This window comes from Delphinapterus leucas, chromosome 4, assembly GCF_059928025.1.
Source record: "Delphinapterus leucas isolate spDelLeu-1000000601 "Yukka" chromosome 4, BTC_Dleu_Yukka2, whole genome shotgun sequence".
In the NCBI taxonomy this organism is placed as follows: domain Eukaryota; kingdom Metazoa; phylum Chordata; class Mammalia; order Artiodactyla; family Monodontidae; genus Delphinapterus; species Delphinapterus leucas.
The window spans coordinates 1917378-1945310 of record NC_143132.1 but is presented as its reverse complement, the minus strand read 5'-3'; the positions used below and the strand labels follow the sequence as shown (position 1 = coordinate 1945310).

The 27933-nt window shown below is 65.8% G+C and overlaps 1 protein-coding gene across 2 annotated transcripts; it reads left to right on the top strand.

The window, feature by feature from the left end:
• PFKL (phosphofructokinase, liver type) lies at nucleotides 1-26734 on the top strand. 2 transcript variants are annotated; one of them, XM_022596783.3, is made up of 22 exons: nucleotides 1-141; nucleotides 5872-5945; nucleotides 8805-8882; nucleotides 10734-10923; nucleotides 11577-11742; nucleotides 12353-12397; nucleotides 12614-12722; nucleotides 14541-14636; nucleotides 15534-15626; nucleotides 17099-17224; nucleotides 18241-18305; nucleotides 18944-19007; nucleotides 20261-20407; nucleotides 20760-20830; nucleotides 21287-21374; nucleotides 22068-22220; nucleotides 23731-23895; nucleotides 24364-24425; nucleotides 24599-24710; nucleotides 25342-25441; nucleotides 25528-25633; nucleotides 26102-26734. In XM_022596783.3, the coding sequence occupies exons 1-22, from the start codon at nucleotides 57-59 to the stop codon at nucleotides 26247-26249; spliced, it is 2343 nt and encodes a 780-aa protein (XP_022452491.2). In that variant the 5' UTR covers nucleotides 1-56; the 3' UTR covers nucleotides 26250-26734. The 2 variants fall into 2 exon arrangements, with proteins under 2 accessions (XP_022452491.2, XP_089766241.1); XM_089910115.1 differs by lacking the exon at nucleotides 5872-5945 and having other exon boundaries at nucleotides 45-141.
• The last annotated feature ends 1199 nt before the right edge of the window (nucleotides 26735-27933 follow it).

Genomic DNA, 27933 nt, shown 5'->3' with positions numbered 1-27933 from the left:
CCAGCGACAGCGGCGGCGCGCGGCGGGAGAGCGAGTGCGGCCGAGTCGGCGCCACCATGGCCACCGTGGATCTGGAGAAGCTGCGGATGTCCGGGGCCGGCAAGGCCATCGGCGTGCTGACCAGCGGCGGCGATGCGCAAGGTGGGCGCGGGCACGCGGGGGCCGGTCGCCGGCGGGCGGGGGTGCTGCTGTCCCCGGGTCCCTGGGGCGCTCCCGCACCCTCGGCGGCACCTGGGGCACGCGGTCAGCAGGTCCTCCTCCCGGCCTGCGCCTCCCGCCTCCTCCTCCCCCTCCCAGCCCCGGTCCCCTTCCCGGTCCGCGTCCTGGACCCGCCCTCGCGCGCCGGGGGCCCGCGTACGTGCCGCCCCCCACGGCCTCTGCGTCCGGCCCGCCGGGGGTGTGTCCGCGCGGCCGGCCGTGGCCGGCACAGGGTGCTCTCGCCGGCCGCCCCTCCTGCCGACCCCAGGCCCTCCCCGCACCCCTTCCCGGTGGCGCGTCTCAGAAGCCCCATTTCCTGGAGGCCAAGCTGAGCGGAGGCCAGTGAAGGATGGGCAGGTCCCCGCAGGCCCACAGAGCCCCGGCTCTAACCAGGTCGTTTTGAAACACGACTTGGGGGCAGCGTGCTTCCCCCAAATCACTGCCTCCAGGGCGGCTCTGGGGCATTTTCTTTAGTGCAGAGCTGTTCCCACCCCCCTTGTACAGGGGAGGCCAAAGGTGGTGGCCTTCCTGCTGACCTGCCCAGGGTCCCGCAGCTGGGGCCTGGCAGAGCTAGCCGAGTGCCCCTCCTGGGGTCCGTCCTGGTGCCCTGGACTTGTCCTGACTGCTTCCCTCCTCAGCGCCTCTGGCCTGGGATGGCCCGTGTCACACCTGTCGGGCTTGGCCGCGTGGCCACACCACACACCTTGAACCTCAGGAGACACCTTAATTAGCCCAGGAAGCAGGCCTGGAAGGAGCCTAGCCGGCACTCTCAGGCTGCACAGCCGGGCCTGATCTGCCTCTTTCCAGATCAGAAAGTCCAGACGCAGAATTCCTCTCCCTGCCTCAGGCCCCCGGCTCCCCGCTCCCCGCTCCCCGCTCCCCGCTCAGAAGCAGGGAAGAGCTAGAAGGAGCTTTCACAAGGAGCAAGCCCAGGAAGGCAGAGACATCAGCCACTGTCTGCGTCCCGGCCTGTGCGGGTTTGGGCTGAGCCCTCCGGACCTGGTCTGGCTCCGCCGCACGTCTGCAGCCCCGCGTGGCCAGAGCGCTTGCCTGGTGCTGGGCAGCGGCGGCTCCCTCTTAGGGCATGGCCAGCGGGCCGGGGCCAGGTGGGAGGAGGGTGGTCTTGGGGAAGCATTGCCCTGTGAGATTGGACCACGGGAAGGGCCTGGTATATGGGGGACGGACACTTCCTGAGAGGCTGGGCCCGCCTCTCCAGAGAGGCCCTTCCTCTGCGAGGCCCCAGCTCCCCGGCTCGAGCAGGCACAGGGGTCTCCACCCAGGCTCCTGTCTGCACCATGGAGACAACAGCACTGGAGGGAGGGCTGGGAAAGATAAATGCACGTTTAGGCAGGGGAGCCGAGCCGGTGGGTGGCACAGACTAAACAGGACGAGGGATCAGTGGGGGCAGCTGAAGGGCCAGGGAGGAAGAGGCTGCCGGCCTGGGCCGGTGGGCCAGTGGAGGGCAAAGCCTGTATGACCTGTAGGTCTCCCCTTGGCCAGCCTGGCCCTAATGCTCCACATGGAACGAGCAGTGCTTCCTGGACACCCAGGAGTGTGGCCGTCAGCGCACTGCCGGCTGGGCCGGCCACCTCACCTCGCGCTGTGTCCTCGCTTCCCTAGACCCCTGGCTGTAACGTGATTTTCTGATCGGGGCTGCGAGAGAGGAGGGCTCCACAAGCTTCCCCAGTTTAGGGCTTGGGCTGATGCCTGGGGGAAGATGCCAGGGCCAGCTGCTCTCTGGGGGGCAGGGAGCCTTTCTGTATTGTAAGTTCTGAAGGCCAGCCTGTGGGTGTCCGCGCCGGGCCTGCGCCCTCTCGCCGGCACTGTTCCGGGGAGCTAGCTCCAGACGGTGGGTTCTCGGTTTGCCCTCAGGGGCCCCCGCTGCCTTCCAAATAGAGGCCGACCTCTAGGGACCTGATGGTGCCGGGTGGGCCCTCCCCGCGGGCCCCCCCGGGCGGGCGTGTGGCTGACAGCCGCCGTGGAGAACGGGCACCCACCCCGACCTGCACTTGCCTCCCCGAGGCTCAAGTCTGCATTTGTTGGAGTGAGTGGAAACCAGCCAGCCTCGCGGCAGTGGGCGGCGGGGGAGCGGGCAGACCCTGTCCCGGTGGGGCCGGCCTCCACCAGCTCTCTGACTTGACCCGAGCACATCCCTCGGGCCTCAGTTTCCCCTTCTGTAAACAAGACAAGCCACCTGGTGGGTTCCTTCCAGCCAGCCTGAAAGTCGCGTCCTCTGCCCTTCCCGTTGGCGGGGAGTAGGTGTCCGTGCGTTGAGGGAAGGTGGTCGTTACGGATGTTACTTTGTGCAAAAGTGACTAGAAGACTATAACAGAGCCCCGCCGCCCACTGGTTCCACGCCTCGGTCTCGCCCCTGGGGCGGACCCCACCCTGTCCCTCAGTAACGCGCGGGACCGGCCTTTTCTGGGTGGATCCGTGTGGACGTGGACGTCCTGTATTTGTGGGTGAGGACCGCCCCCATCTCGTTATGTCCCAGCCTGGCTCCAGGTCTTCACATCAACTGATGCTAAGTGCGAATCTGCGGGGCCCCGTGTCCCGCCACGATCACCTCTTTCTTGTACGTTTTGTTTTCCTGGAAGCTAATTGTGAAGAGAAGTCACCGTATGACATCAGTTTGGCGGTGGTGTCGCTTTCCTCCAACAGGAAGTCATCTGTTGCAGTGTCCCTGGCCCATTGGAGGCTGGAGGGTGGAGTGGAGGGGTCCAGGGCTGCTCCGTCGGCGGGAGATGCAGCTGCTCTCCTCCCTGCTCCTCTGGCCCTGTGGGGCTCGTGGCTGCCACCCTGGGTTTATTTTGAGAAAGAAAAGCAGATGAAAGGGCAATAAAAAGGCCCTTTCAGGAAGGCAGTTTGCAGTGAGGTTTGCAGGGAAAGCCACGCCCTCAGGCCTCCGTATCCCTGGTAGCTGGCACAATTCCATTCGAAGATTGAAGGGTTTTCCTGCAATATGGCCATTTGCTCTCCTCTGCGAGACTGAGCACACTCTACCCTAAGCCTGCAGTCCCTGGGCCTCCCGCCACTGCCCCCACCCCTCCCACCGCCCCTTCCGGAACTGCTGGCCTCCCTCCAGTTGCCAGGGGGTGGGGCTTGGACCGGAGCCTGCAGTGAACCCAAAGTGGCCTCACCCCAGCGAGGGCAGCCGGGGAGGCAGATACCTGAGGGTGGAAAGCCTGGGCTGCCCAAGGCCCCAGAGGCGGCCGAATGCTTCTGCAGGACCCAGGGCCTGCTGGGGGCCGGGGGGGCAGCTTTGCAGCTGTCTCATGTCCCTCCTTGCCCCTGCCCTGCCCCCCGCTAGCGAGGGCAGGCAGGCCAGCGAGGGCAGGCACGGCAGGAAGCTTGCAGCTCGAGGCCCCTGACCTCAGGCAGCAGGACCGTCAGCCCTTCGGGTCCGGTTCCTGGGGCAGCCCGGCTGTCTGGGGGTGGGGGTGGGGTACACTCTCTGGGCTCCTACCCCTAACTGCAGTCACCGAAACCCCACTTCCACTCGTTTTGGGGCCGTGAGACTTTTATGATTTCTTTAGAAATGGGGTTCTTTTGCTAAAGGCAGGTGTGTCAGCTGTGAGTGTGGCCCGCTCAGGGCCCTCTGACCCCTGTGCTCTGCCAGCCGTGACATCTGGGCACCTCGGCCCCGGGAGTCCCTGGCTCTGGACGTCAGAGAGCAGGAGCCTCGGCTGCTGGCTGGGGACAGGGCAGCTTGCCGAGCCCAAGGGGGGTCCAGGGTACATCCTGGCGCTGCCCTCACCTGCCGGGGTTCCAGCAGCTCCCCTGCCTTCCCTCTGGGACCTCGGTTTCTCATCTGCAAAATGAGGGCAGTGACAGCGGGCTGATTTCCTGGGAGCCCGGTGCCGTGAGCCTGCACTGGGGTAGGCTCTGCCCGCTGGGCTCTTCCTGAGGTGCCATATGCTATGTAGCCCTCCACGGTCCTCTGGGAGCTACCTGCTCCCCCTGGGCCCGCCTTCCAGGCTGGAGACGGGGTGAGACTCGTGTTAAGTACAGTAAAGGTCGAGAGTCTTTACGTCAGGGTCACCCTGTGGACCACACAAGCTACGAGGGACCCTGGGGGTGATGGCACTCCCGCAGGACACCCAAGCTGATGGACACTGCCCGTCCACCAGCTCAGAGCGCCCGGGGGTGGGGCAGGGCTCCTGGGGCCTCGGCCACCCTTGGCTGGTGCCCCGCCGCCTCCAGGGAAGGGCTTTCCCAGCTTAGGGCCAGACCACGTGCAGGTCATGTCCGCGATCCAGCCTCCAGACCCAGGGTCAGAGGCTGGAGCCCAGGGCAGGTGACTGGCCAACTGTCTTCCTCTGAGTACGTGGGGGCCGCCCTGCCCGCCCCTTTGTATCGAACCACTGACATCTTTTGTGACGGGCAAGAAGGTTTGAGGCAAATTGCTTGCAGCCACTGATTCCAGGCTCCTGCCCCCTCAACCCTTTGCCCCTCGCCCGTCCCTGGGCCCCAGCCAGGTGGCAGGCAGTGTGGAGGCTGGGCCTTCCCCAGGTGCCCGCACAGGGCCCCTGGCCTGGCACTGTCCAGGCCCGTAGCAGCTGCAGCCCTGGGCGGGGCCGCGTCCCACCCACAGACAGGGCAGGGCCACGGCGTGGGCCACTGCGGTGCTCGAGTCTCTCGTGGGGCTGCCCACGGGGTCTTCTTCACGTTGTGCCTTGTGAGCCTGACTGTGTGCAAGACCCCGGGGACGCAGCGGGACGCCCCCCCGTGGAGGGACCTCAGGAACGCAATGGGGTGCCTCCGACCCCGTGCAGGGACCTCAGGGACACCTTTGCCTTCTCTGGGTCTCAGTCTCAGAACTGACCACGAGGGAAGGGAACTGAGGTTCCTCTGGGCTCTTCTGAGCATTTCCTGCCCCCTCGTCCTGCCCCGTGAGTGTCCGTCTTTCCAGGAAGCCTATACTGCAAGGTGGCTGCTGTAGACGGGGGCTGGGGGCCGTGGGGGTCCGGGGCTGGGGGACGGGAAGAGGTGACCCACTGAGCCTGGTGGCCCCGGAGTATGTTTGCAGGCTGGGGAGCAGGGGCGCCGGCCCACTCAGCTGCACTGGGGCCGTGCGACCCCCAGGAGCCTGAACTTGGCCCTAGGGGGTGCTGTCCTCCTCTCCTGTCTCACGGAGCCCACCCTGCAGGCCAAGGGGCAGGGGGCTCATGGCCCCAGGGCCACAGGCACCGACCTCAGGGTGCTCCCCGAGCTGCCCCCCAGGGTGGTGGCCCAAGAGTCTAGCAGTGGCTGTGGGCGCATTTGGGAGGCGGCTGCCCCTGCGTCCCACCTGCCCCGTTTTGTATCTTGGGGCCATGTGCCCGACCTGCTGCGATTCCCCCAGGTCAGGGCCCTGGGGGCCGGGGAGGGGGGCTGTGCTGGGCAGCAGAGGCTGCAGGTGAGCGTGGGCGGCGGGGATGCGGCCGGAAGCGATGTCGCACGTCTGCAGGTGCCTCTGCTCTGGGCTCAGGGGGAGTCGGGCCCTGGGGGGAACTTCCCGGTTTAACTCTGGGGCGGCTTATTTCCGAGTGTGAAGCCGATACAATGCGGGGGGGCTCACCCCGTGCTGGACTCGGAGTCCTGGCTCGGTGCCCCCCGAGATGTGGGAGGGACGGTCCAGGGCGCCCACACTCCGCGTCTCCACTGACGGGCGTCTCCCGGACCCCTTCGCAGGCATGAATGCTGCCGTCCGAGCCGTGACGCGCATGGGCATTTACGTGGGAGCCAAAGTCTTCCTCATCTACGAGGTAAGGTGCGGGCAGGGCGGTCCTCGCCCCACGCTCTGGCAGGGAGCAGTGCGGGGAGAGGGGTGAGGATGGCAGATGGGGCAGGGCTGCCAGGCTCTGGGGTGTGGATGGGGAGTCCGCCCTCAGCCTGGGCGCTCACGGGTGGGTGCGTCCCCTGAGAGAGAGGAGGACGTGAAGCGGCTGCTCTCCTCAGAGGCCGGGACCTCAGCCCCACCCGTCCTCCGACGCGCAGCCCTCCTGTGCCCTCATCACCCGAGCCGAGCTCGAGCTACCCTGGTGACAGCAGCAAACGGCCTCCTTACGCAAAGCAGCAGAGAATCATGGTGCTACTTCGCTCCGGCTAAAGCTGGTGCGCCCTTTGCCTTAGCCCCAGTTCCTGTCCCCCGAGATCTCACACACACACACACACACACACACACACTCTCTCTCTCTCTCTCTCACACACACACACATACACACACACAAGTCCTGGAGTTCTCTCCCACTGTGTTACTTTGTTTTCACTCTTTGCTAAAGTGTAGCGAATCCCAACCTGCTCTGCTCTCCCCAGAGCTTCCCTCCTCCCACCTTGGGTGTGTCCGCGTCCCGTCCCTTCACTCTGGTCCAGGTCAGGCCCTTCCTCCCCAGCCTTGTCTGTACGGGGCTATTGAGTGAACAGATGGGCGGGCAGTTCTGCAGACCCCTCCCTCCTGCAGAGTCCAGACCCTCAGACCAGGCTTGGATGACCAGGACCCTGCAAAGCCTTAGGTCATGTTTCGGGAACACATCTCAGAGTCTCAGGGACCTGTGGCCTCAGGAGCTGGGCAGGTGGAACCGATGCCGTGATAATGGTCTAGAACCTTCTGAAGGACAGGGTGAGATTCTTCAGGGAGTCGCCTAGTTTTGTGAACAAGTGGTCTCTAATCAGGGCGGGGCGGGTCCAGGGCGCGGCTCCTGGAGGTTGTACACACGTGACAGGGGCATTCCTTCACCTCCCTGACCCTTGGTTTCTTCTGTGAAGGGGGGTGTTAGGGCGAAAAGCTAATGCAACACTGAGAGTTAAGGCACTTTTCACAGCCCCTGGCGCCGAGAAGGGCTCAGTGAACGGGGCTACTTTATTCATGTTACAGCCCAAACTGCACCTGTGGGCTCAGAGCTGCCACAAGGATGGCTGCTGGAAGTGCCCTGGGCCTGCGGCCAGTTCTGAGGCTGCCTGGGTGCCCAGCCAGGTGGGAGTGGAGAAGGCAGAGGAGTGGGGAGGGGAGAGGTGACACAAAGTGGCTGGAGGTGTGCAAAGACATTCCAGAAGGTTCCCAGGCCAGGAAAGGAGGACTGTGTCTGTGAGACTTTGACTCCAGCCGGGAGCACCGTGGGGCTGGGGTTTTGCGGACTCAGGGCGGCCTCTTTTGTCGCTTGCTCTGGACAGTGGCTGTGGGTTTTCAGGTTACTTTCCTGCTTCTCTGTGGGGAGGGGGTGGGCGTGGCGGGGGGGGGGGTGTCCTAGTGGCCAAATTCCTGACCGGACTGAGAGGGGGCGAGAGGGGGCCAAGCCTGGCCTGAGCTGGGGAAGGTAGCTTGACGATCCCTTAGACGGGGGTCTCGTCCTGAGGCCCTTCTTCCAGCTGCTTCCCCCTCTCTTCCCAGGGGTGGGAGCATTTGCCTCGCCCGCCCCCAGGCCCCGCTGCCCAGGACCCTGCAGGCCCCGGCTGATCTAATGACAAGTGTGGGAACGGAGGAGGCGGGTCGCAGAGCCAAACCCCAGGCAGGGGCAGTGGCTCATGGCTGTTTCGTTGGAGGTGCTGGGAGGGCTGCACAGAGGAGGTGGCCCTGCTCATTGCAGCTCGGCGGTGCCTCGTCTTTTCACCATTTGTGAAAGCACGTGTCCTCTCTGCAGACTCTATAAAGAGCTCCTGCTAATAAGAAGGGGTTGGCCACACGAGAACAGAAACAGGCAAGACACTGGAACGGTCCACCCTCGCAGAGGCTGTCCAGGTGGCCTGTGGCTTACGTCATACCCGAAACAGCATGTGTCATCAGGGAAACGCAGGGGAGAAGCCCTGCAGGGACCACATACAGCCTCCAGGATGGAGACCAGCATGGCCCGGCGCTGGGGTGGGGCGCTCTGAGGCCCTGGCCGCGTTGCTGATGGGCGAGGTGGCCACAGGCGCCTATGGGCACTGTGTGGCAGCACTGTTGGTGGCTGCTTGCACACCCAGTGACCCGGGAGTCCTTTCCCGGGAGATATGGAGCGTTATTTCCAATAGCCCCAAACCGGATCCCTCCAGAATCCATCAGCGGTGGACAGGTCATAAACTGTGGGAGTGCGCAGGGGACTCCCGCATGGCAGCGAGCGCAGACACAGTTGCACGTGACCTCGTGGGGCCTCGCAGATGCCCGGCCGAGCGAAAGAGGCCAGACGCAGAGGGGACGCTGTGCTGTCATTTCCGCACCTAATCGGCACCCTTAGGAGGCAGGGCAGTGGGTGTCTCTGGCAGGGAGGGTCCCGGAAGGCAGAGGGGCTGCTGGGCGCTGGGCTGGATCTGGTTCTGACCCGGGCGCGGTGACCCAGCTGCGGCTCGTGGGCATACATCCCAGGGCTGCCTGCGACAGGAGCGCTGCCGAGCAAGTCGTGCTCTGTCTGTAACGCGCTACCCTGCAGGCCCCACAGATCGTGCCTGGGGAGGCGTCTGGGCACCCCGGCCTCTCCCCTGACACCCCTGACCCCAGCAGACCCTGGCTTCATCCCCCAAGGCCCTGGGGGTGGAAGGGCCTCTGTGCTCAGGATCCCTGGGCCCACTTCCTGCCAGATGGGCTTTTGGCCGAGGTTCCACGTGTCCTGCTGCTGTGGGCGCCCTTCTCACGCCTGTCCCCTCACTTTCAGGGCTACGAGGGCCTCGTGGAAGGGGGCGAGAACATCAGGCCAGCCAACTGGCTCAGCGTCTCCAACATCATCCAGCTGGTGAGGCCCGCGGCCCTTCCCGCCATGAGCACGCGTGTGCACCGGAGACATGCACACAGGCACATGGAGGGACGCACGGAGGGATATGCAGGTGCACACACCACATGCACAGACACACAGGGACACACAGAGGACACAGAGACACACAGAGACACACAGAACACACACAGACACACAGAGGACACAGAGACACACACATAGAGACACACAGGCACACAGAGGGACACACAGAGGGATACACAGGTGCACACATCAGACACACACAGAGACACACAGAAGACACGTAGGCACACAGAGGGACACACAGAGGGATACACAGGTGCACACATCAGACACACACAGAGACACACACACAGGCACGCAGGCATACACACCATCCCGCAGGGGCTCGGCTCCCGGCTGACTGTCGTCCGACTGCCTTGGGGGCGCGGGAGTGGGAGGTCATGGGGATGCGATGGCCCCGGGATGTCTCAGCTTCCAGCTGCGGGCTCTGGGAGGGGAGGACACCCTGGAAGAGGCATGCTTGGCCTCAGCGGCCTCTCTGCACCTCCCCTGCCTTCCCCTTCGTCATCCTATTTACTGAGGGTGGGGCGCTGAGCACCTCGCTGGGGCAACGGGGTCCTAGGAGCGGGGGTCTTTGAACCAGGTCTCTGTAGGGAGACCCGAGTCCTCCCACAGAGCAGGGCCTGCTGTGGGGCACCTGTCACCTGTGTATCCTAGACCACCAGCTGATACCTGCTTATTTAAGAGGCCTGTCGTCGTCACATGCTATGTATAGGTCAGCGGAGCAGTGGGCGACGGGCCTGGACCCTGGGTCATCCAGGCACAGCCAACCCTGCCGTGCCACCCCTGCTCCTGCCCAGGGTGGACGTCCCCAAGGGACCGCGCGCTCCAGGCGCTCGTGGGAGCGGCCCGTTTGCTGAGCCCTCGACGGTCCAGTGGGGCATGGACAAGCCCTGTTCTTCATCAGAGCCCCCCCACCGTGTCCTTCTGCTCTGGTGCGGTGCTCCCTGACCCCGTCATGGGTGGGGCTGCAGCCTGGGTGCCTCGTCCTCCACCCCAGGGGTCCAGGGAGGGCGGCCATCACGCCTCAGGCCTGGATCCAGCCGTTGCTCTGCTCTGAGCCTGTGTCTGAGGATGGCTGTGGCCTCTGTCCTGAGAGACCACCCCGGGAAGGAGCCTTAGGCCAAGTGTTAGCTGGGGTGTGAAGCTGCATGAAAGGTGGGCAGGTGAGGATGCGGGCTGGCGTTTAGAGACGGGTGGGGAGTGTAGAGCATGGGGGCAGCGGGGAGGGGCGCAGGGGGAGGCTGGGCTGGGCCAGGGCCAGCTCTGATTTGCGTTTTCCGTGAAGCCTGGGGCCCAGGGCCCAGCCCGGTGCTCTCGGTGGTCTGGGGAGCAGCACACTTTCCCCACCAGCTGGCTGAGTGCAGGGGCCGGCAGTTCTGCCTGTGGGCAGGGCCTGGGGAGCCTCGGCTGAGGCTGAGCTGGTGGCGGGGGTGGGGGGGCATGCGGACGACGGCATGAGCTGCCCAGGCACATCCCTGCGTTGGTGCCCGGCCTTGTGGGCCAGAGTACGGGCGTGTGTGCGTGTGTGCACGCCTTACAGACCTCAGAGCCTGCTCATTCCTTGTCTGTCGAGCTCCCCGAGCCTGACGGTGGACAGTCTCCTCCTTGCACACATGAGGAGAAAGTCCAGGGGGTTGGGGCAGGGGGAGGCGGACACCTGCCCAGGCTTCTGAGGGGCCCCTGGACTTGGCCCTCCGTTCCTTGGGGTCTCCCAGGCCGCCCCGGCCCAGTACCCGGGTCCCTCTGGCGTGCCCCGTTGGCCCAGGCTGCCCCTCCTCCATGCAGGGCGGCACCGTGATTGGCAGCGCCCGCTGCAAGGCCTTCACCACGCGGGAGGGGCGCCGGGCGGCCGCCTACAACCTGGTCCAGCGCGGCATCAGCAACCTGTGCGTCATCGGTGGGGACGGCAGCCTCACGGGCGCCAACGTCTTCCGCGGCGAGTGGGGCCGCCTGCTGGCGGAGCTGGTGAGCGAAGGTGGGTCGGCGGCGGAGCAGCTGCGGCCGGGAACAGGCAGGACTAGAGGAAGCGAGATGCTGCGTGGCTGCTGGCCGGGGGGTGGGGGCCTGGCCCGAGATCAGGCGGACCCTCGGTGGCTCCAGGAGCCACGGGCCCGGGTCTGGCTGGTAGTGAGGCCTGTGGGGACCCAACGTCAGGGGCCCCCAGGCAGGGCTGTCCTCCTAGTGCTGGATGGCAGCTCCCAGGCTGACTCACCTGCGCCGGGAGTGATTCATTCCCCAACGCGGGTTACGGACTTGTCACAGTTTGCAGAAGTGTGATAGTTAAAATTTGGTAACATAAGACACAGAGTCCTGGGGGGTCACCAGTCGGAAAGTGACCTGTTGGAGCTTCGTTGGTTCTGTGCTGCTCGTGGGGGACCTGGAAGTGAGGGGTGCACTCTCCAGGGCTCCCCTGGACGTCTCCCAGAGGGTGACAAGTCTGTAATCAGTGGTTCAGCCACTGCCGCCCGGCCCCAGGACCCCTGCTGCAGGACCTGGGGACCTGACCAGGCTGCACTGCCGGGTGGGCTGGGGGAGGGGGTGGGGATCGGGGTCCGGGCCCCATGTTGTGGCCAAGGGGGCCGGGTGGGGCTGCTGCGGCTGCACCTGGGCTGGCCTCCTCCTTCCCAGGCAAGATCTCACAGAGCACGGCTCAGACCTATTCGCACCTGAGCATCGCCGGGCTGGTGGGTTCCATTGACAACGACTTCTGCGGCACCGACATGACCATCGGCACGGACTCGGCCCTGCACCGCATCATGGAGGTCATCGACGCCATCACCACCACCGCCCAGAGGTGAGTGAGGCCCGCAGCCCCCCGCCCAGCCAGGCCACCAGGCAAGAAAGCTTGGGATCCCGTCTCCCGGCGAGGGGCTGAGGCTGCCCTTCTGCAGGGTCAACGTCAGCGTAATTCCATCCCTAGGAGCCTGTACTGGCTACCCCCAGACCCCGTGTTGGGGGAGACTTACAGCGGGGTGAGCAGAGGGGCTTGGGGGTCTGGTCCCCACCCTGCCAGGTTGTCCCGAGCCCTAGGTGGGCAGTGGCTCTGACAGGTCTCCTCTGGCCCTGGGGCAATGGTGCACCCCCACAGGGGGTCCTCAGGCTGCTGGCTAGTGACGGCCAGGCCCCAGCAGGGTGAATGGCCTTCAGCCTCAGGAGCAAAGATCGGTGAAGACCAGCGTGAAGCTGGCTGTGAGCCCGAGACAGAGGTGGCCCTTTGCCCAGGGCCTTGGCCGCCCTGGGAATGACAAGGGCTGTCTGTTGCTCCCAAGTCCTCTGTCTCTCCTGGGCACGCCCTTGGCGGAGCTGGGGCCATGGGTGGTGTGGCACGAGAGGCCAGGCTTCGTGGCTCAGCTCCGCTCAGGGGGACTTTGCACTGATGCCATCTGCCCTTTCCACGTCCACAGCCACCAGAGGACCTTCGTGCTGGAGGTGATGGGGCGGCACTGCGGGTAAGAGGGAGCAGGGTGCGGCGCCTCCAGGGCTCCTGGCACGTGGCAGGTGCTCACTTGACACTGTGGGTGTGAGAGCCGGGGTGTGGGGAGTCCTGACTGTGGGGCTGGGTGCCGCTCTCAGAGCTGTACATCCCCTGTGACCCAGGGACCGGGGCCCGTGGTGTCGGGTCGGGGGCCCACCTACTGCAGCCCCTCCCCCTCCTGCCCCTCCAGATACCTGGCCCTGGTGTCCGCCCTGGCCTCGGGGGCCGACTGGCTGTTCATCCCTGAGTCGCCGCCCGAGGACGGCTGGGAGAACTTCATGTGTGAGCGGCTGGGTGAGGTGAGGGCCAGGGGGTCTTCTCCCAGGGTGTCTGCCGTGAGCTGCGTGGCCCGTGTCCCCCACGAGAGTGTCCCTGGGGTCACGTGGCCAGCTTTGGCGGATTCACTTCCCTCTGGTTCAGCAAGTATCCCCCCCGAGGGCGCCAACGCCCATGGACACACCCGGGGGCTGCCGCAGAGGGGCCTGAGGGGCACACTCACCACTGCCCCAGGCTCGGCTCTGCGTGGTCAGTGCTGACATGGGCGAGGGGCGGGAGCGGGGACACGGTCAGGCTGGCTCCCTCGGGCCCTGACCGCAGGGAGGGGTGCCTGAGCATCGCCGAGCAGGGGTGCCTGAGACGGGGGGCCTGGAACGCGGCTCTCCAGGCCCTTCAAGATGGAGCTGGGGGGCTCTGGCACAGAACAGGCAAATACCCTGCCCTGGGCATCCCCGAGGCCCCCCAACGAGGATAGGCTGGCCCCTTGGCTAGGCCAGTGGTGGACGGGAGGGCTGTGACGCGGGGGTAGAGGCGCCTTCAGATCAGGGGTCGGGGGGCACTCGAGGGCTGTGGTCTGGATTCAAGGCAGGGGAGCCCCTGAGGCTGTACACCCAAGTTCACACTCGGGCCCAGTCTGGGGCCCAACGGGCTGTGTCAAACCCCAGTGTCCTCTGCATCCTGGCCCAAGAGCGGGACGAGTGTGGAGGCTGCCCGGGGCCGGGCCTTTTGTTTGTTCTGTTGTCCTGGGAGGTCAGTGCCAGGCCCTGTGTTTCCTGAGGGAGAGGCGGGCGGCCCGGGGCTGGCTCTGGAGCGTCCCTCTCCCCGTGTGACCGCGGTGGTGGCATCAGTCCCGTCCGCTGCCGGAGGCTGCTCTCCCCACCTCCCACTCACACCCCGGGGTTTTGTACCCCTGCCCAGGGCAGTGGGAGGGGCCGAGGGCCATGACTGGCTTCTGGAACCTTCCCCAGTGAGCCTGGCAGCGAAGCTGGCCAGAGGCCTCTGTCCTCTCCTTGGGGGAAGTCCTTGCACCCCAGGGTGGCCTTGTGGCCTCGCCTGGGTAGCGGGGGGCTCTGGTGGTGATGGTCTCTGGCTGACCTCGGCCTTGGCCTACTCGCTGAGAACTTGGGGCTGGGTCTTCCTGGAAGTGGCCTGGCCCCAGGCCTGGCCTCACATCATGGTTCTTTGCTGCTCTGTGTAAGGCCCTCGCCCCACCCCGCCCCGGGGTTCCCTGAGCCTCAGTTTCCCCACCTGTTACGTGCAGGTGTCACCCTCTGCCCTGCCCACCTCCTGGGCTGCAGCGACTGAGGCTGAGGGAGGCGTGGGCTCTTCTGGCTGTCTCCCTTCACTGCACCGCCCCCACCTCCTCCAGGGAGCCCTCCGCTCCTGGCTCCCCCGCCCCTCTGTACCCGGGTCTTGCAGGAGCTGCTCTGACCCTGTCTTTCTCTCTGAGTCTCTCCGGGTGCTGTGGGGCAAACATCTGAGGCTGGTGGATCAGAGTGAATCCCACAAACATTTGTTGAGGCGATAAATAAACAAAAAGTACTTTCAAATCCCCAAAGAGCTTTGCCTTTGCAACAGTTAAGTGAGGCTAATTCGTCCATCACCAGCTGAGGGAGGAAATCTTCCCGCAGTCTGGGGAGGGGGAGGGGGAGAAGGAATCCTCCAGTCCCCCAGTCTCTACCCCCAGGAGGGGCAGCGGGGTCCTGGTTCACCCACCTCAGTCCACCCGTCGCCCACATGAGCCCCGCGGCGTGGACCCTGGGGAGGGCTTGCAGGTCGCAGCCGTGTCTGGGGCGGTGTCTGCGGGCTGGCAGCTGAGTCCTGCCGTGTCTCTGACCCAGACTCGGAGCCGAGGGTCCCGACTGAACATCATCATCATTGCTGAGGGCGCCATCGACCGCAACGGGAAGCCCATCTCATCCCGCTACGTGAAGGACGTGAGTGTGGGGGCCCTGGGTCACGTGGGGTGGGCGGGGCCTTGGGGAGGGGGCTCCCCTTTATCTCCAGTCCCCAAATGCTCTTGCTGGGGCCCCACCCCCAGCTCCTGGAGGGAGCTTTCTTGTCCCTAACGATTGCCAGATGTGGGGTGGGTGCAGCCGGGACTCCTGAGAAGCCCTGGCCCCTCTGAGGCTGAGGTGTGGCTCCCGCCTGCTGGGAACCCCCAACCCTCTGGTTTCCAGTCTTCATTCAGATCATCTCCCATCCTAGGAGCCCTGTCCAGCCCCCCAACAGTGTCCCAGTGACAGGGTCCAGCCCCTGCCAGGCCCCCGTTGACAGGGGAGCCCACTGCCTATCCAGTGCCAGATTCATAACAGAACAACTTTGGGGGGAATCCTTCGTCCCTGTGAGCGGCACCCATCTGCCGGGTTCTGCCCAGGGCCCTGGGCCCCCGTCCCCCAGTGGGGCACAGCCCCTGGGAGCCTCCATGCTCCTCACTTTGGCCGCCCACCCTGTCCTTGAGTTCCCAACCAGGTGCTGCCAGGAGCCGGCCCCTCTGCCGACCCTGTGCGCTCTGCTTCCTGCCACAGTTCCTGGCAAGGCCTGACTCACAGGGGCTGGAGACCATGATGAGCTCCTGCAGCCGGCACGTGTGGGACCACACGCCCACACACTCACATGGAAACACACACCCACACACACAGGAGCACACGTGCACACGCTCAGGCTATAGGCGTGAACCCTGGGCTGGCTCTGTGGGGCCCCTGGGGAGCTGACACCCTGAAATCCCTGAGGCAGGGCGGGAGGGGGAGGGGAGAGGGCTGGGGGCCACGGGGTGGTGGGACAGTGGGGTAGAGTGGCAAACTCAGGAACCCTCTCTCTGTCCCCACGAGCAGCTAGTGGTCCAGAGGCTGGGCTTTGACACACGTGTGACCGTGCTGGGCCACGTGCAGAGGGGAGGGACCCCCTCGGCGTTCGACCGCATCCTGGTAGGTGGGGCGTCACCCTGGTGCTGGGTGTGCTGCACGGGTGGCGTGGTGGGTGTGCATGCGTGGGTGTGCGTGAGCATTTTTTCACTGCTGCTGGTGCTTGTGGGTGAGACCACGGCCTGGCAGCCTAGGCCACACCCTCTTGGCGATGGCTTTGGCAGGACCTTGGGAAAGGAGGGCGGGGTGAGCGGCAGGTCGACGTCTCGTTGTTCTCAGTCTGGCCCAGGGCCTGGGTGCCCAGCTCCGCGGCCTGGGTGCCGAATCCTGATTACCGCTGGTCCCACCCCACCCTCTACAGGGTGGGAGTCATGCTGCAGCCCCACAGGGCCAGGGCCCAGGGCCAGGGAGGCCCCGAGGTGGTGAAGCGCCCACCTGTGAGGCGCTGGTCACCGGGGCTGGGGGCTGGAGACTGCAGGGCTGGCTGGAGCTGTGCCTGGGCCACCGTGCTGGGTGAGGCCAGGTGGCCAGCGTGGGCCTGGGGGAGCCGCTGGACTGAACCTCTCCCAGGAGGCCTCAGTGCGTCCCCATCCCACACAGAGCAGTGGGGACACTGGCCTCAGAGGGGGTCTGGCCCCAGGGGTGCACTCGGGACGGGGGGTCAAGCACTGGCCCTCCACCAGGCCTGGCGCACAGAAGGGGCTGTCGAGTGCCAGCATGGGCCCGGGGTCTCACCTGGTGGCAGGAGAATGGGCTCACCTGCTGCTTTTGCAGATGGTGGAGACACCGGAGGCCTGGGTCGGCGGCAGAGGGGCTCCAGAGGCACAGCTTACTGCTGGTCCCCGAGCCCAGGCCCCGCAGGGCGACACCTGCACACAGTGGGTTACAGGAGAGCGGCCGTCACACGGTTCCCGAGGGACACAGGAGCATTCTCCCGGGCTGCTCCCGACACCCACCTGACCAGTGTGGGAGGCCAGGGGCGCGGTCTGGGGGCGCGGCGGAGGCGGGGGACGCCAGAGTGTCACCGAGCTGAGCCGCGGGCCTTGGTCTCTGGCGCGCCTGTCTGTTCCTGTTGGCTGTGGCAGGACCCCTGTTTGTGATTTGTCTCCATGGCGGGCGGTCCTTACCTGACCAGTTTTAGCTGGTCCAGCCCGCCAGCCCATGCCCAAGTTTGCACACACACCAGGACAGCCGTGACAAAGGAGCCCCAAGAGAGAAACCTCGTCATAGTGGAGAGAACTCCGGAAACGCCAGTCCAGCCCTGGCCCTGCCACTGCAACTCCGGGGTGCAGGGGCCACGCCCTCCTAGCTGGGCCGGCTGAGACCCGGTGAAATGGTGCTGGGGGGCTGCTGTGAAACGTGGTCATGCTAAGTCACCACTTCTAGAATAAACAGCGTCGCTTACTCCAGAAGCTTCTAGTGTGTGCGTGTGCGTGTGCGTGTGGCTCCGAGAGCCGAGGGTGTGTGCGTGGCATGGGGCCGGCTCCGTGCCGGCTGCGCCTGCCTGAGCCCTGCCTGCCCCTCTCTCTGCTCAGAGCAGCAAGATGGGCATGGAGGCGGTGATGGCCCTGCTGGAGGCCACGCCCGACACGCCGGCCTGCGTGGTCAGCCTCTCCGGGAACCAGTCCGTGCGGCTGCCCCTCATGGAGTGCGTCCAGATGGTGAGCACCCGCCTGCCTGGGCACCCTCCCCACCACAGCCCCGGCGCCGCCTGTCCTTCCAGGCCCCCTTAGGGCCCAGCCAGCAGGCCGGCTGCAAGCCCCCCGCCCCGTCCCCCTGGGCGCCCGGCTGCTGCTCCGCACGTGTTACACGGAGCGAGCGGCAGGTGCATCGCGCCTTCTGTTGTGGCCCCCCTTCCGAGTGTGTTGCTGCGCCCCCCAGCGGGCCTCAGGGTATCTGAGGCCTGCAGTCCTCCAGGTGGGGGAGGGAGGTGTGAGCACATCCCCAAGGTGCCCCCAAGGTAGGACAAGCCCGAGACAGGTGTGGGAGCTGCAGGGAGCTGGGGAGCCCATGGGGGGCCTGTGGGGGTAGCTGGGGGGAGCCCAGGACACTTAGCTTCCCAGAGCCAGTGGGACAGACTGGCTTTGCAAACTGGGCAGGGTGGGGCCCTGGGGCTAGGATGGGAGGGGGAGGGGGAGTTGGTGGCCAGAGCCCCCGGGACGTCTCACGTGGTCGGAGCAGGGACCACGGGAGCGGGGAGTGGGGAGCAGAGAGAGGCTGGCTGTGGGGACACTGGGGTACGGGGCTCGGTAGGTTTGGGGGGCCCTGCAGCTGGGGGCAGAGCGGGGCCTGCCCAGGGGAGGTGGGCTGGCACGGGAGGGGGGCCTCCCTGGCGCTCCTCCTGGAAGATCCTCCTGCGGCTACCTCCCCTGGGCCCCGCTTTCGGGCAGGCTGGTCGCCATTGGATGGTGGGTCTGGGGGCCAGAGCAGCCTCATCCTTCGTTCCTAGGCCCCAGCTGCCCCCCACCCCCTTCCCAGGGCTGAGGGGGAGCGAGGCCCGGGTGCCCCTTCCAGGGAGGGGAAGACCTGGCAGACCAGGTGGGGTCCCCTCGCCCCTCAGCCCTCTCGATCCCGGCAGTGACAGCTGCCCGGCGGGTCTGGGACAGGCCCCCCGCGTTGGGCTCAGACGCATGTGCCAGGCCTCCACCTCCAGCCTGTGCATCTTGTTTTCTTTAAGACCAAGGAGGTGCAGAAGGCCATGGATGAGAAGAGGTTTGAAGAGGCCATCCAGCTCCGAGGCAGGTGAGGGCCTGGAGGGCCTGGTGTTGGGCAGCTGTCTGCTCAGTGGGGCCACAGCAGACTCCGAGTGGCTCGCACACGGCCACCCCCCGAAACGGGGCGTGCCCACCTGCAGAGGTGGCGCTCTGAGACCCTCCTCCTAGGGCATGCATCGTGTAGGAGGGACAGGGTCCGACAGTGTCGGAGAAGTAGGCAGGCTGTGTGGATGTGCCCTCCGGGGCTGGCGGGGCCTGCAGGGCGCTGGGGGGATGGGGGGGACACAGCACAGGGAGGGCACCTGGGAAGGGGGAGGGGGGAACTACAGAAGGCAGCAGCGAGGCAGGCCCGGGGGGGCCAGGTCAACTGGCCCTGCAGGTCTGCTTCCTGTGGTTCCCGTGGCCACGCTTCCTGCCCCGCTGCGGAGCTGCCGAGACCACGCAGGCTGAAAGCAGGCGCTCGCTTTGCAGAGAGGGGCATTGGGATCGCGTGTCCATGGGGGCCTCTGCCGCCCGGCGATGGCACCCAGCCAGGGTCCGTGGCGACAAGAGTGGGGAGGTGGGCCGCACCCGTGTCCAGTTCCTTTGAGGCTGTGCTGCTGACGCCGTGCTGTGCTGAGCTATTTGGCTGTGGGCTGCGCCATGCATGACCCGCTTTCTTTCCAGGAGCTTTGAGAACAACTGGAACATTTACAAGCTGCTTGCGCACCAGAAGATCTCCAAGGAGAAGGTGAGGGGCGAGCCGCAGAGCCCACACCTGGCTGTGCCCTCGGCCTCCTCCCGCCTGCCCTGCCACCCCGCCCAGGGAGCGGGGAGCTGGCCCCACTGAGCCAGGACCCGCCCTCCTGTCTGGGGTCTGAGCTGTGAGCTGAGAGGACCAGACCTGGCCTCTGCTTGACCAGCAGGTCCCAGACAGGCCTGGGGATTACGCTGGCCTGTTGCTTATCAAACAGCTGGAGGAATTTAAGTCAGGAGAGGAGGTTTAACCCAGGAGACGAGGGATACAGTGTTATGACACATTCCAAAATAGGTAAAACCCTCAGGAAATGGACTCTCTTCAAAATAAAGATGACAGCAGGCTTCGTTTCTGAAACCACAAGGGCAAGGAAAGGGTCCCACCGAGACAGTCTTGGACGGTGGGGTCCTGGCCCCCCATTCATCCCGGGAGCTGGTCAGGGCTGGGCAGCGTCTTCTGGCAAGGCAGGGTGGTCCCCACATCCCCTTCCAGAACCGCCTGGGGCATGACCACCTCGGGCGCGTCAGGCTGGTATTACCAGGACCCACTAGAGCCAGGCTGCCCAGCAGAGCCGGTGGCCACACGCGGCTGCGGAGTGCTGGCAACATGGCTGTCCTAGTGAGGTGTCCCTGCATGCCACGCGGGCGCAGGTTCTGCGGAGCAGCGAGGGAAACGGCTGTGGAAGTGCCTGATAGCAAAATGTCTTACATTGATTCCCGGTTGAGGTGATGATGTGTTGGTTCTATCAGGTTCCAGCAACCCTAGGATTGAAAGAGCATTGTCTGCTTCTTTGCACTTTCTTACCGCGGCTGCGGTGGCCCCCTTCCCGCCACGCACCCGTGCTGCTCGCCAGGGACTTTCTGGGGGTGCTTCTGCCCTGAGCCCTGAGCGTGGAGTGGTTGCCCAGGGCCTCCAGGCAGGCGCTGACTCTGGCCTGAGCCACTGCTGCCCCGTGAGCCGCGCTGGGCCGACAGCGGCCCGAGTCCCGCTCCTACCTTTGGCCGAGGACTTTGCGGTAGCGAGCGGGGCCTGCACCATAGCTCATGTGGTCTCGGGCAGAGCCTTGCGGTGTCAGGAGGACAGGCCTTTGTCATGCCCGGGGGAGTCCCATCTCTGGACCATGTCCAGGCTGCCACGAGGACTGGGGCCTCTTCTCCGGAAGCGGCTCTCTGCTGACTTCTGTCCGGGTCGGCGGTCCCCCGCCCCGACCCGGGGCTTATGCTCTTGTCTCCCCACCTTCTCTGAAGACCAGCTTCTCCCTGGCCATCCTGAACGTGGGGGCCCCAGCGGCTGGCATGAACGCGGCCGTGCGCTCGGCGGTGCGTACCGGCATCTCCCAGGGCCACACGGTATACGTCGTGCACGACGGCTTTGAAGGCCTGGCCAAGGGGCAGGTAGGTGTAGCTGTGCCTGAGGCCGGGCGGGGGATGGGGCCTGCAGTGGTGGGCCTGTGTGTCTTTGGTCAGTTTAGGACGTGTCCCCGGCTTGCTTATGAGCAAACAAGGACCAACGGGCTCGCCATGTGGGTATAAGGGCCAGGCCAGGTCCTCTCCTTGGGGTGGAGGGGGAGCACCTGGGTCCACTTTAGCCTGGCCCAGGCCCCGAGACCCCGCTCTGACCTGTGGTAGGACGGCCAGTGCCAGGCACGGCCTCTGTCCCCCCTCCCCCGAGGACGTGCGCTCCCCGAGGACAGGTCCATCACCTGAGGAGGGCCTGCCCCCCTGAAGCCATGCCTCCCCCCTGCAGGTGCAAGAAGTGGGCTGGCATGATGTGGCTGGCTGGCTGGGGCGCGGTGGCTCCATGCTGGGGACCAAGAGGTGAGCACCTGGCTACCGAGGGCAGCAGGGGGGTGGGATGCAAGGGAAACCAGCCCTGTGGCCCCGGGCTAGGTCTCCTCTGGCTGGTGGCCTGTCCAGAGCGGGACACAGACCCTCCTGCCTGGGGCTTCCTGGCCAAGAGCTCACTTGAAGTCACCTGTGTAGAGGAAGGCTGCTCGGGCGGCTCCACACCTATAGAAGGGATCCCCTCGGGCGGGAAGTGAGGCTCACAGCCAGGTTGTCGGGAGGGCAGTGGCCAGTGCCCAGCAAGGGCATTGAATGGGTGCCCCGCCGCCCCCGGGTGCCTCACCTTTGCTCCCACCTCTAATCGGGAATCCCACCGCCACGCCCCAGGCCTGCCTTCTCCCGAGCTCAGGCACGGTGCAGACGTGGGTCCTTCCAGCCTGGCGTTCTGTACAGATGCAGCACGTCCATCTGATTTATCTCCCACTGCAGGACGCTGCCCAAGGGCTACATGGAGAAAATAGTGGAAAACGTCCGCATTCACAACATCCACGCCCTGCTGGTCATCGGAGGCTTCGAGGTGAGGGGGCAGCTGCCGGGGAGCAAGCGGGGGTGGAGGAGACCCCAGGGTGTGGGCCGCCGAGGTGGCCCTTCCGGAAGCCCCACGTGCAGGTTACCTTGAGCCAGCTGGACTGATGGGGCCACCAGGGTGAGTGTGGCGGGGCTGGGGAGGAGGGGGAGGGGGGCGTGAGAGGGCAGGGGGGAGGAGAAGGAGGGGGAGGGGCAGGGGCAGCTCTGACCGCAGGGGAGGGACAGTGGGGGTGGGACGGCCCAGGCAGGAGGGTCGAGTGGCCTCATCCTCCCGCTGCTGAGGCGGTGGTCCAGAGCGTCTCTCGGCGGAGTTCTGGGTGGTGGGGGGCACATCAATGTGATGCTGGGGCTTGGTCAGCCCCCGTAAATGACAGATACCCACTCTTGCCCTTTCCTGAAGGAGCCCAAGCCCCCGCAGACTGCATGGAGTGGGCTGGGGTCAAGGCAGGGTGGGCGGGCCTCCTTCCTGTCCCCCTTGGAGTCCAGTTTTCCCAGTGAAGGCAGCTGCAGAGCTCCAGGATGGGGCCCGCCTGGTCTCGGTTCTGGGGTGTGGCAGGTGGGCCCAGAGGCCCATCGCCAGGCACACAGCCGGGAGCAGGACCCAGGGGCCCCTCCTCCTGCCTCGTCCGGCAGCCCGGCCTCTCCGGGGCCAGCCTTGAGCCCCTGCCCCCGATTCCTGCAGGCCTACGAGGGGGTGCTGCAGCTGGTGGAGGCCCGTGAGCGCTACGAGGAGCTGTGCATTGTCATGTGTGTCATCCCCGCCACCATCAGCAACAACGTGCCGGGCACCGACTTCAGCCTGGGCTCGGATACCGCCGTCAACGCCGCCATGGAGGTGGGGCCTGGGGCCGCTGCCCCCACTTAGGCCGGCAGCGGGCGGACGGGGCGCCTGGGAGGGGAGAGCGCCCAGAGGGGCTGCCGAGGGGTGGGATGGGGTGCGGGGCCCCCACCGAGGCTGGCGGCCTGCATGGGGAGTGGGCAGGACCTGGCTGCCCCCGAGGTCTCAAAGATGGCAGGGAGGTTGTGAGTCTGGGGCCACCAGGGTGTGATGGTGACGGTGGTCAAGGCTGCCACCGACCTAACTGAGCTACTGTACTGGTGTGGACGTCGGGCCACGGTTCTGTCCGGTGAAGCAGCCACACGTGGCTCTGGGGGAAACCCAGGGCTCCAGCTGGGACGTGGGAGGGTGGGAGGTGGGAGCCCGGTTCCTGGAGGGGTCCCAGCAGGCTGGCGCCACCAGGGGCTCTCTGGGGGCATCCCCACCGCTGTCCCCACTCTCTAGACCTTTCCCACCTTCGACTGTGACCCCACATGAGCCCAGCTTCCCCAGGGGTTCATTATCTCCGTTTTGGGGGGATCTGAAGCTGGAAGGGGGCGTGTTGCTCAATCAAGTGCTGCGTGTTTTTAGATGGAGGAGAAAATACAAGTGAAACAAGAGGCTAAAGGAGATCCCACCCCACCCCCATCTCCTGACCCAGAGTCCCATGATCCTCAGGGGTTTTCTTTGAATTTATCTCCTATCTGAACTGGCTGTGGGTCGCCCACAGCCCCTCTGAATCTTCTGGTGCCTCTGCCCCTCATCAGAGGAGGGAGGACAGGGTTCGGTTTTCATTTGCAGCTCTGATTTCTGGGTGAATATTTTCCTATATGTTTATTGCCCATTTGTCAGGGGTTTTTTTTGAAATTATCTTTTTCCATCATTTGCCTATTTTTCTCTGGGCACGTCTTCTTTTTTATTTGTAAACGTTCTTTACATATGTAGGCTATAGACCCTTGCCAAACATTGCAGCCGTTTCCTCCACTTTGCTCTTCATCTGTTATCTGGGGTCTATCCTCATAGTTCAGACACGAGTAACCTACATATCTGTTTTATTTCTGTTTCCTCAGTTCTTTATTTAATGCTTGAATTTCGTTGAACTGTTCAGTTAGGATCGTCATCACTTGTCGTGTTATCATTAGCGTCTGCGGAGCACTTACTTCACGTGTCATCAGGGCCCCTGTTTACGAAGACCCTGCCGTGGCAGAGTGTCTTCCCCTGTTGGCAGATGAGCAGATTAAGGCCCAGTGTGTCCCTGGTCCAAGGTCAGGGGGAGCCTCCTAGAGCGTCCCTGGCCCCTACCCACTAGACGCTAGTGACGCCCACCTTGTCCTGGGGGCACCAACGCCCGGGCTGAGGACCCAGTTCCGTGTGGCTGCGTGGAGGGCGTGTGCTGAGGGCTGCCAGTGCCCTGGGCACGTGGGGCAAGGGCTGTCCCAGCCGCATTGAGAGAGAGACCCGGGTCCCTGCAACGTCGTGGGTCCCCGTGGTCCGAGGGGAGGGCTCTGACCCGCACCCTGGCCCTCAGAGCTGTGACCGCATCAAGCAGTCGGCCTCGGGGACCAAGCGCCGTGTGTTCATCGTGGAGACCATGGGGGGCTACTGTGGCTACCTGGCCACCGTGACTGGCATCGCTGTGGGGGCCGACGCCGCCTATGTCTTCGAGGACCCCTTCAACATCCAGGACTTAAAGGTGAGCCGAGCCCGTACCTTTCTCCCGGCCAGGCTGAAGGGGCCCCTCCTGAGACACAGCGGAGCAGGCCTGCAGAGGAGACGGGGCCCCTGCCAAGCAGCCACGGCCCAGCAGGCTGGGGGCTCGCTGCCTTCGAGGGGACACAGCCCGTGACCCTCTGCACCCCTTCCCCGATCCCGGGCAGTGCCCCTGCCGCCCTGTGGCCTCCGTGGCCGCCCCCGGCCCTCCCCCCACAGCTTCACAGTCCAGCCACAGGCCCACACCTGCACCACCCACACAGCCCTCCAGCAACTGCAACCTGGTCCCCGTGCCCGCCCCGCGCCGGCCCCCAGGCTGATCTGGGTCTTCTCAGCCGCACCTGCTGGCTAGTCCAGAATGGGCCCTCCCAGACAGCCTCAGGCTGCGGGAAGGGGTGTGCAGTGCAGGCTGCTGCCCCCGCTCCGCTCAACCCAGGTCTTCACCCCACAGGCCAACGTGGAGCACATGACCGAGAAGATGAAGACGGACATCCAGAGGGGCCTGGTGCTCCGGTGAGGCTGCCGGCGAGCCCGCAGGGTCCAGCTGGGTGGAGCAAGGCTGGGGGGCTTAGGAAGGAGTAGGTGGGGTCGGGCTTTCCTGGGAGCCTGTGGCCCGGCCCGGAGGGGCTCAGCATCCAGGCGAGGCTCAGGCCTCCCCTGCCGCCCCCACCCCTTCTTCTTCCCAGAAACGAGAAGTGCCACGAATACTACACCACGGAGTTTCTGTACAACCTGTACTCCTCCGAGGGGAAGGGCATTTTCGACTGCAGGACTAACGTCCTGGGCCACCTGCAGCAGGTACGGGGTGGGGGAGCACAGATTCCGTGGAAGGCTGCTCCCTGGCCCCTGGCCCCCAACTGTGCCCGGGCCGACAGGTCCCAGGAGGCCGTGGCAGGATGAGGACCCCTCTCTGTGCCCCTCCTCATGGGGCACCTGGCTGTAGGTGCCCCTTCGTCCTCACACCCCTGAGGAAGGGGCGGGGCCGGGAGCCACCTCCACCCTGACAAGCCCCTCCCCTTCTGGCCCCCTGGAGGCCCTGCAGGAAGCCCGCGCTGTGGGTTCCAAGCAGACTGAGCGGGCTTCCAAGCAGACTGAGGGCCGTGTGCACCCCTAGGGCTCCCCTCTCCCCGGGGTCTTTGCTCACTGGTGGTGGGAGCTGCCTGCCGGATGCAGGGGCCCACGGAGGCCCCCTAGTCAATGAGTAGGCAGCCCACTGCCCGAACTCTGGAGGTGGCTTTTAGGGGGTTTTAGAGGTGGGATGGAGAAAGGGGCCGGAGTGCTGCAGGTCGAGGGGACGGGGTGTCAGCCCGGGAGGGCTCACCTGAGGTCACGGCAGGGCCTGGTTGCTGGGCTCGGGCCAGGGCTCGGCTGCCTGAGGCCCAGCTCCTCCCTGAGGGCCAGCACCTGGCCTCACCCACTGTGTTTCCAGGGCGGGGCTCCCACCCCCTTCGACCGGAACTACGGCACCAAGCTGGGGGTGAAGGCTATACTCTGGATGTCGGAGAAGCTGCGGGCAGTCTACCGCAAGGGTGCGTGAGGGAGGTGGTGGCTAGTAAGACCTGTCCCCGCCGAGGGCCCTGGGTGTGGGGCTGCCGGCACGTGCCTGTGTCCACAGGGCGGGTCTTCGCCAACGCCCCCGACTCGGCTTGCGTGATCGGCCTGCAGAAGAAGGCGGTGGCCTTCAGCCCCGTCACCGAGCTCAAGAAGGACACCGACTTTGAGTGAGTCCCTCCGAAGAGAGGGGTGGACCGCCGGGCCCAGACCGGCCTGGACCCCTGATCCCACAGGGCCGCCCGGTCCCCACGCCCAGGGCTGACCCCGGGTCCCTGTTCCTCCCGACGGGGCAGAGTTGAGGGTGGGGTCAGCCATGGTCGGGTCTGCGGGCTCTCGCGGTCTGCCGACCCCTCCTGGGGGCGGGCCCCGGCACCTCTGAAGCGCAGGGGCCGGAGCTAGCCTCCACATGTCCCGGGTCCCGAGGTCCAGGTGTCCCGAGGGGGCGTGCGGGGCCCAGCTTGGGGCGACGGCCCGGGAGCTGCCCCGTCCCGCCGCTGGCACCGCCTGCCCCGCCCCCTGGCCGTGACCCCGCCCCCGCCCCGACCGTGTCCCGGCCCCACCGCCTGCCCCGCCCCCTGGCCCCGCCCCGCCGCAGGCCCCGCCCCCGCCCCTGACCCTGTCCGGCCCCGCCGCAGGCACCGCATGCCCCTGGAGCAGTGGTGGCTGAACCTGCGACTCATGCTGAAGATGCTGGCGCACTACCGCATCAGCATGGCCGACTACGTGTCCGGGGAGCTGGAGCACGTCACCCGCCGCACCCTCAGCATCGAAACAGGCTTCTGAAGCCGCGTCCCTGCCCCGCCCCCGCCTGCGCCCGCCTCCCGCCGCACCCACCCCGCCCCCACTTTGGAGCCTGGGCTGCTGCCGCCTGGAGCCTGCGGGCAGGCGGGCGGGGGGTGCACCCTGGCTCCAGGACTCTCACGGCCCCAGTTTCAGCCTGCTGTCCGCTCGGCTCTTCCCCAGGACAGAGCACCCTGGGCACCCACTTTCCAGCGCAAGGGTATGTGGGGGCGTCCGCGCTTGGACACCGCCGCCCCTCTGCCTCGGTACCCATGTGGCCCGGAGCCTCTGCCCGAGCCGGTCCTGCACCCTCACCAGCCCTGGGGGCGCAGCAGCCTGGGTCTCCGTGCCAGCGGGTGGGGACGTGACCCGGCGCGCCTCACTGTGCCCCTCTCCCTGTGTGCACTGGCCGCCGGGCTGAGTAGCGCTTGTCACCTTTTTTAGAAATAAAATCACCCCGACTGCGGGGTGCTGTCAGTCTCGGGAAAGCAGGGTCTCTGGAACCTTCTAAGGAGGGTGGGCGGGCTGGTGGTTGGTAGCCCCCCACCTGCACACATGGGCCTGGGGGCCTCCTCTGGGCTCTGGGCTGAGCCCGGTCTCAGGGACACGGGCCCTCTGGGGCCGCACCCTTATCCCAGGACCAGCAGCCCCTGTCCATGTGATGAGCTGAGCCCCTCCATCCTGTGGGGTGACCTGGGCCCCCCAACCGCATCCTAAGGGGTGACAGGCCTGGCTTCCCCCCCTCTTGGGAGGACTTCTGAGCCTGGTTCTTGGGCCCCAAGTCTGACCCGGAACGTTCCCCCCGACTCAGCCTGGGGTCTCAGAAGCACAGCCAAGGATCCCGGGGCAGGTGGCTGAGGGCAGGCGTCCCTCGCTCCGCAGTGGTGCTGGCACCAGGGTCCTCGGGAGGACGAGCTGGATGTCGACCTCGTGGTGCTTTGCAGGTCCCCGTCACCCCTGCACAGGTTGCCCATCCACGTGTGTTCCCACTGCAGTCACCTGGGCCCTTCATCCAGGGCTGCTGTGCCTGCACTCCTGCCCTTGGCACGCTTAGAGGTCAGGACAAGGTTCTGGGACCCAGGAGGTTTTGTGGGGAGGCCCACAGGCCAAGTTGGGGGTCCCCGGGTGGGCGGGGCTCTCCCCGTCGGGCCCAGGCTGGGGCCCAGCGTCTCAGGCTGCCTTCGTGTGCCCACAGACCCCGGCAGGGAGCCTTGGTGACTCCTGGGCACCGCAGGCCTGGCTGGGCTGACCTGTGCTGCGGGCCCACGCCAGCCTCACTGTGTTGCCGAGAGCCTGGGGGCTCCTGGGTGCCCATTTCTGGAGCTGGGGCCCCTCCGGTCTGCTTTGCCAGCCCTGGGGCAGGCCAAGGGGGGGACAGTCCCCCAGCAGTCTGAGCCTCTGTCTCAAAAGACCAGGGGCAAGTTTCCAGGGCCCAGAAACCCGAGTGTGTATGTGTGCTTGTGTGTGTGGGCATATGTGAGCATGTCTGTGTGTGTGTGCGCATGTGCACACCTATGTGCCTACATGTATGTGTGCACACGCGCCTATACACGTGAGCGGGAGGCTGGAGCTCAGGGGTGGTGTCTCCCTTGGGGGTGACCCTGGCTGGTGGCAGCCGTGTCCCCTCTGTCCTCACCACACGCCAGCCCCAGCTGGGATGCCACGCTGACCCAGGCACTGCCCAGTG

Coding starts and splice junctions, on each gene's coding strand:
- PFKL (XM_022596783.3), top strand. CDS start 57: ATGGCCACCGTGGATCTGGAGAAGCTGCGGATGTCCGGGGCCGGCAAG. Junction 10,924..11,576: donor GGCGGAGCTGGTGAGCGAAG/GTGGGTCGGCGG, acceptor CCTCCTTCCCAG/GCAAGATCTCACAGAGCACG. Junction 21,375..22,067: donor TGGTCATCGGAGGCTTCGAG/GTGAGGGGGCAG, acceptor CGATTCCTGCAG/GCCTACGAGGGGGTGCTGCA.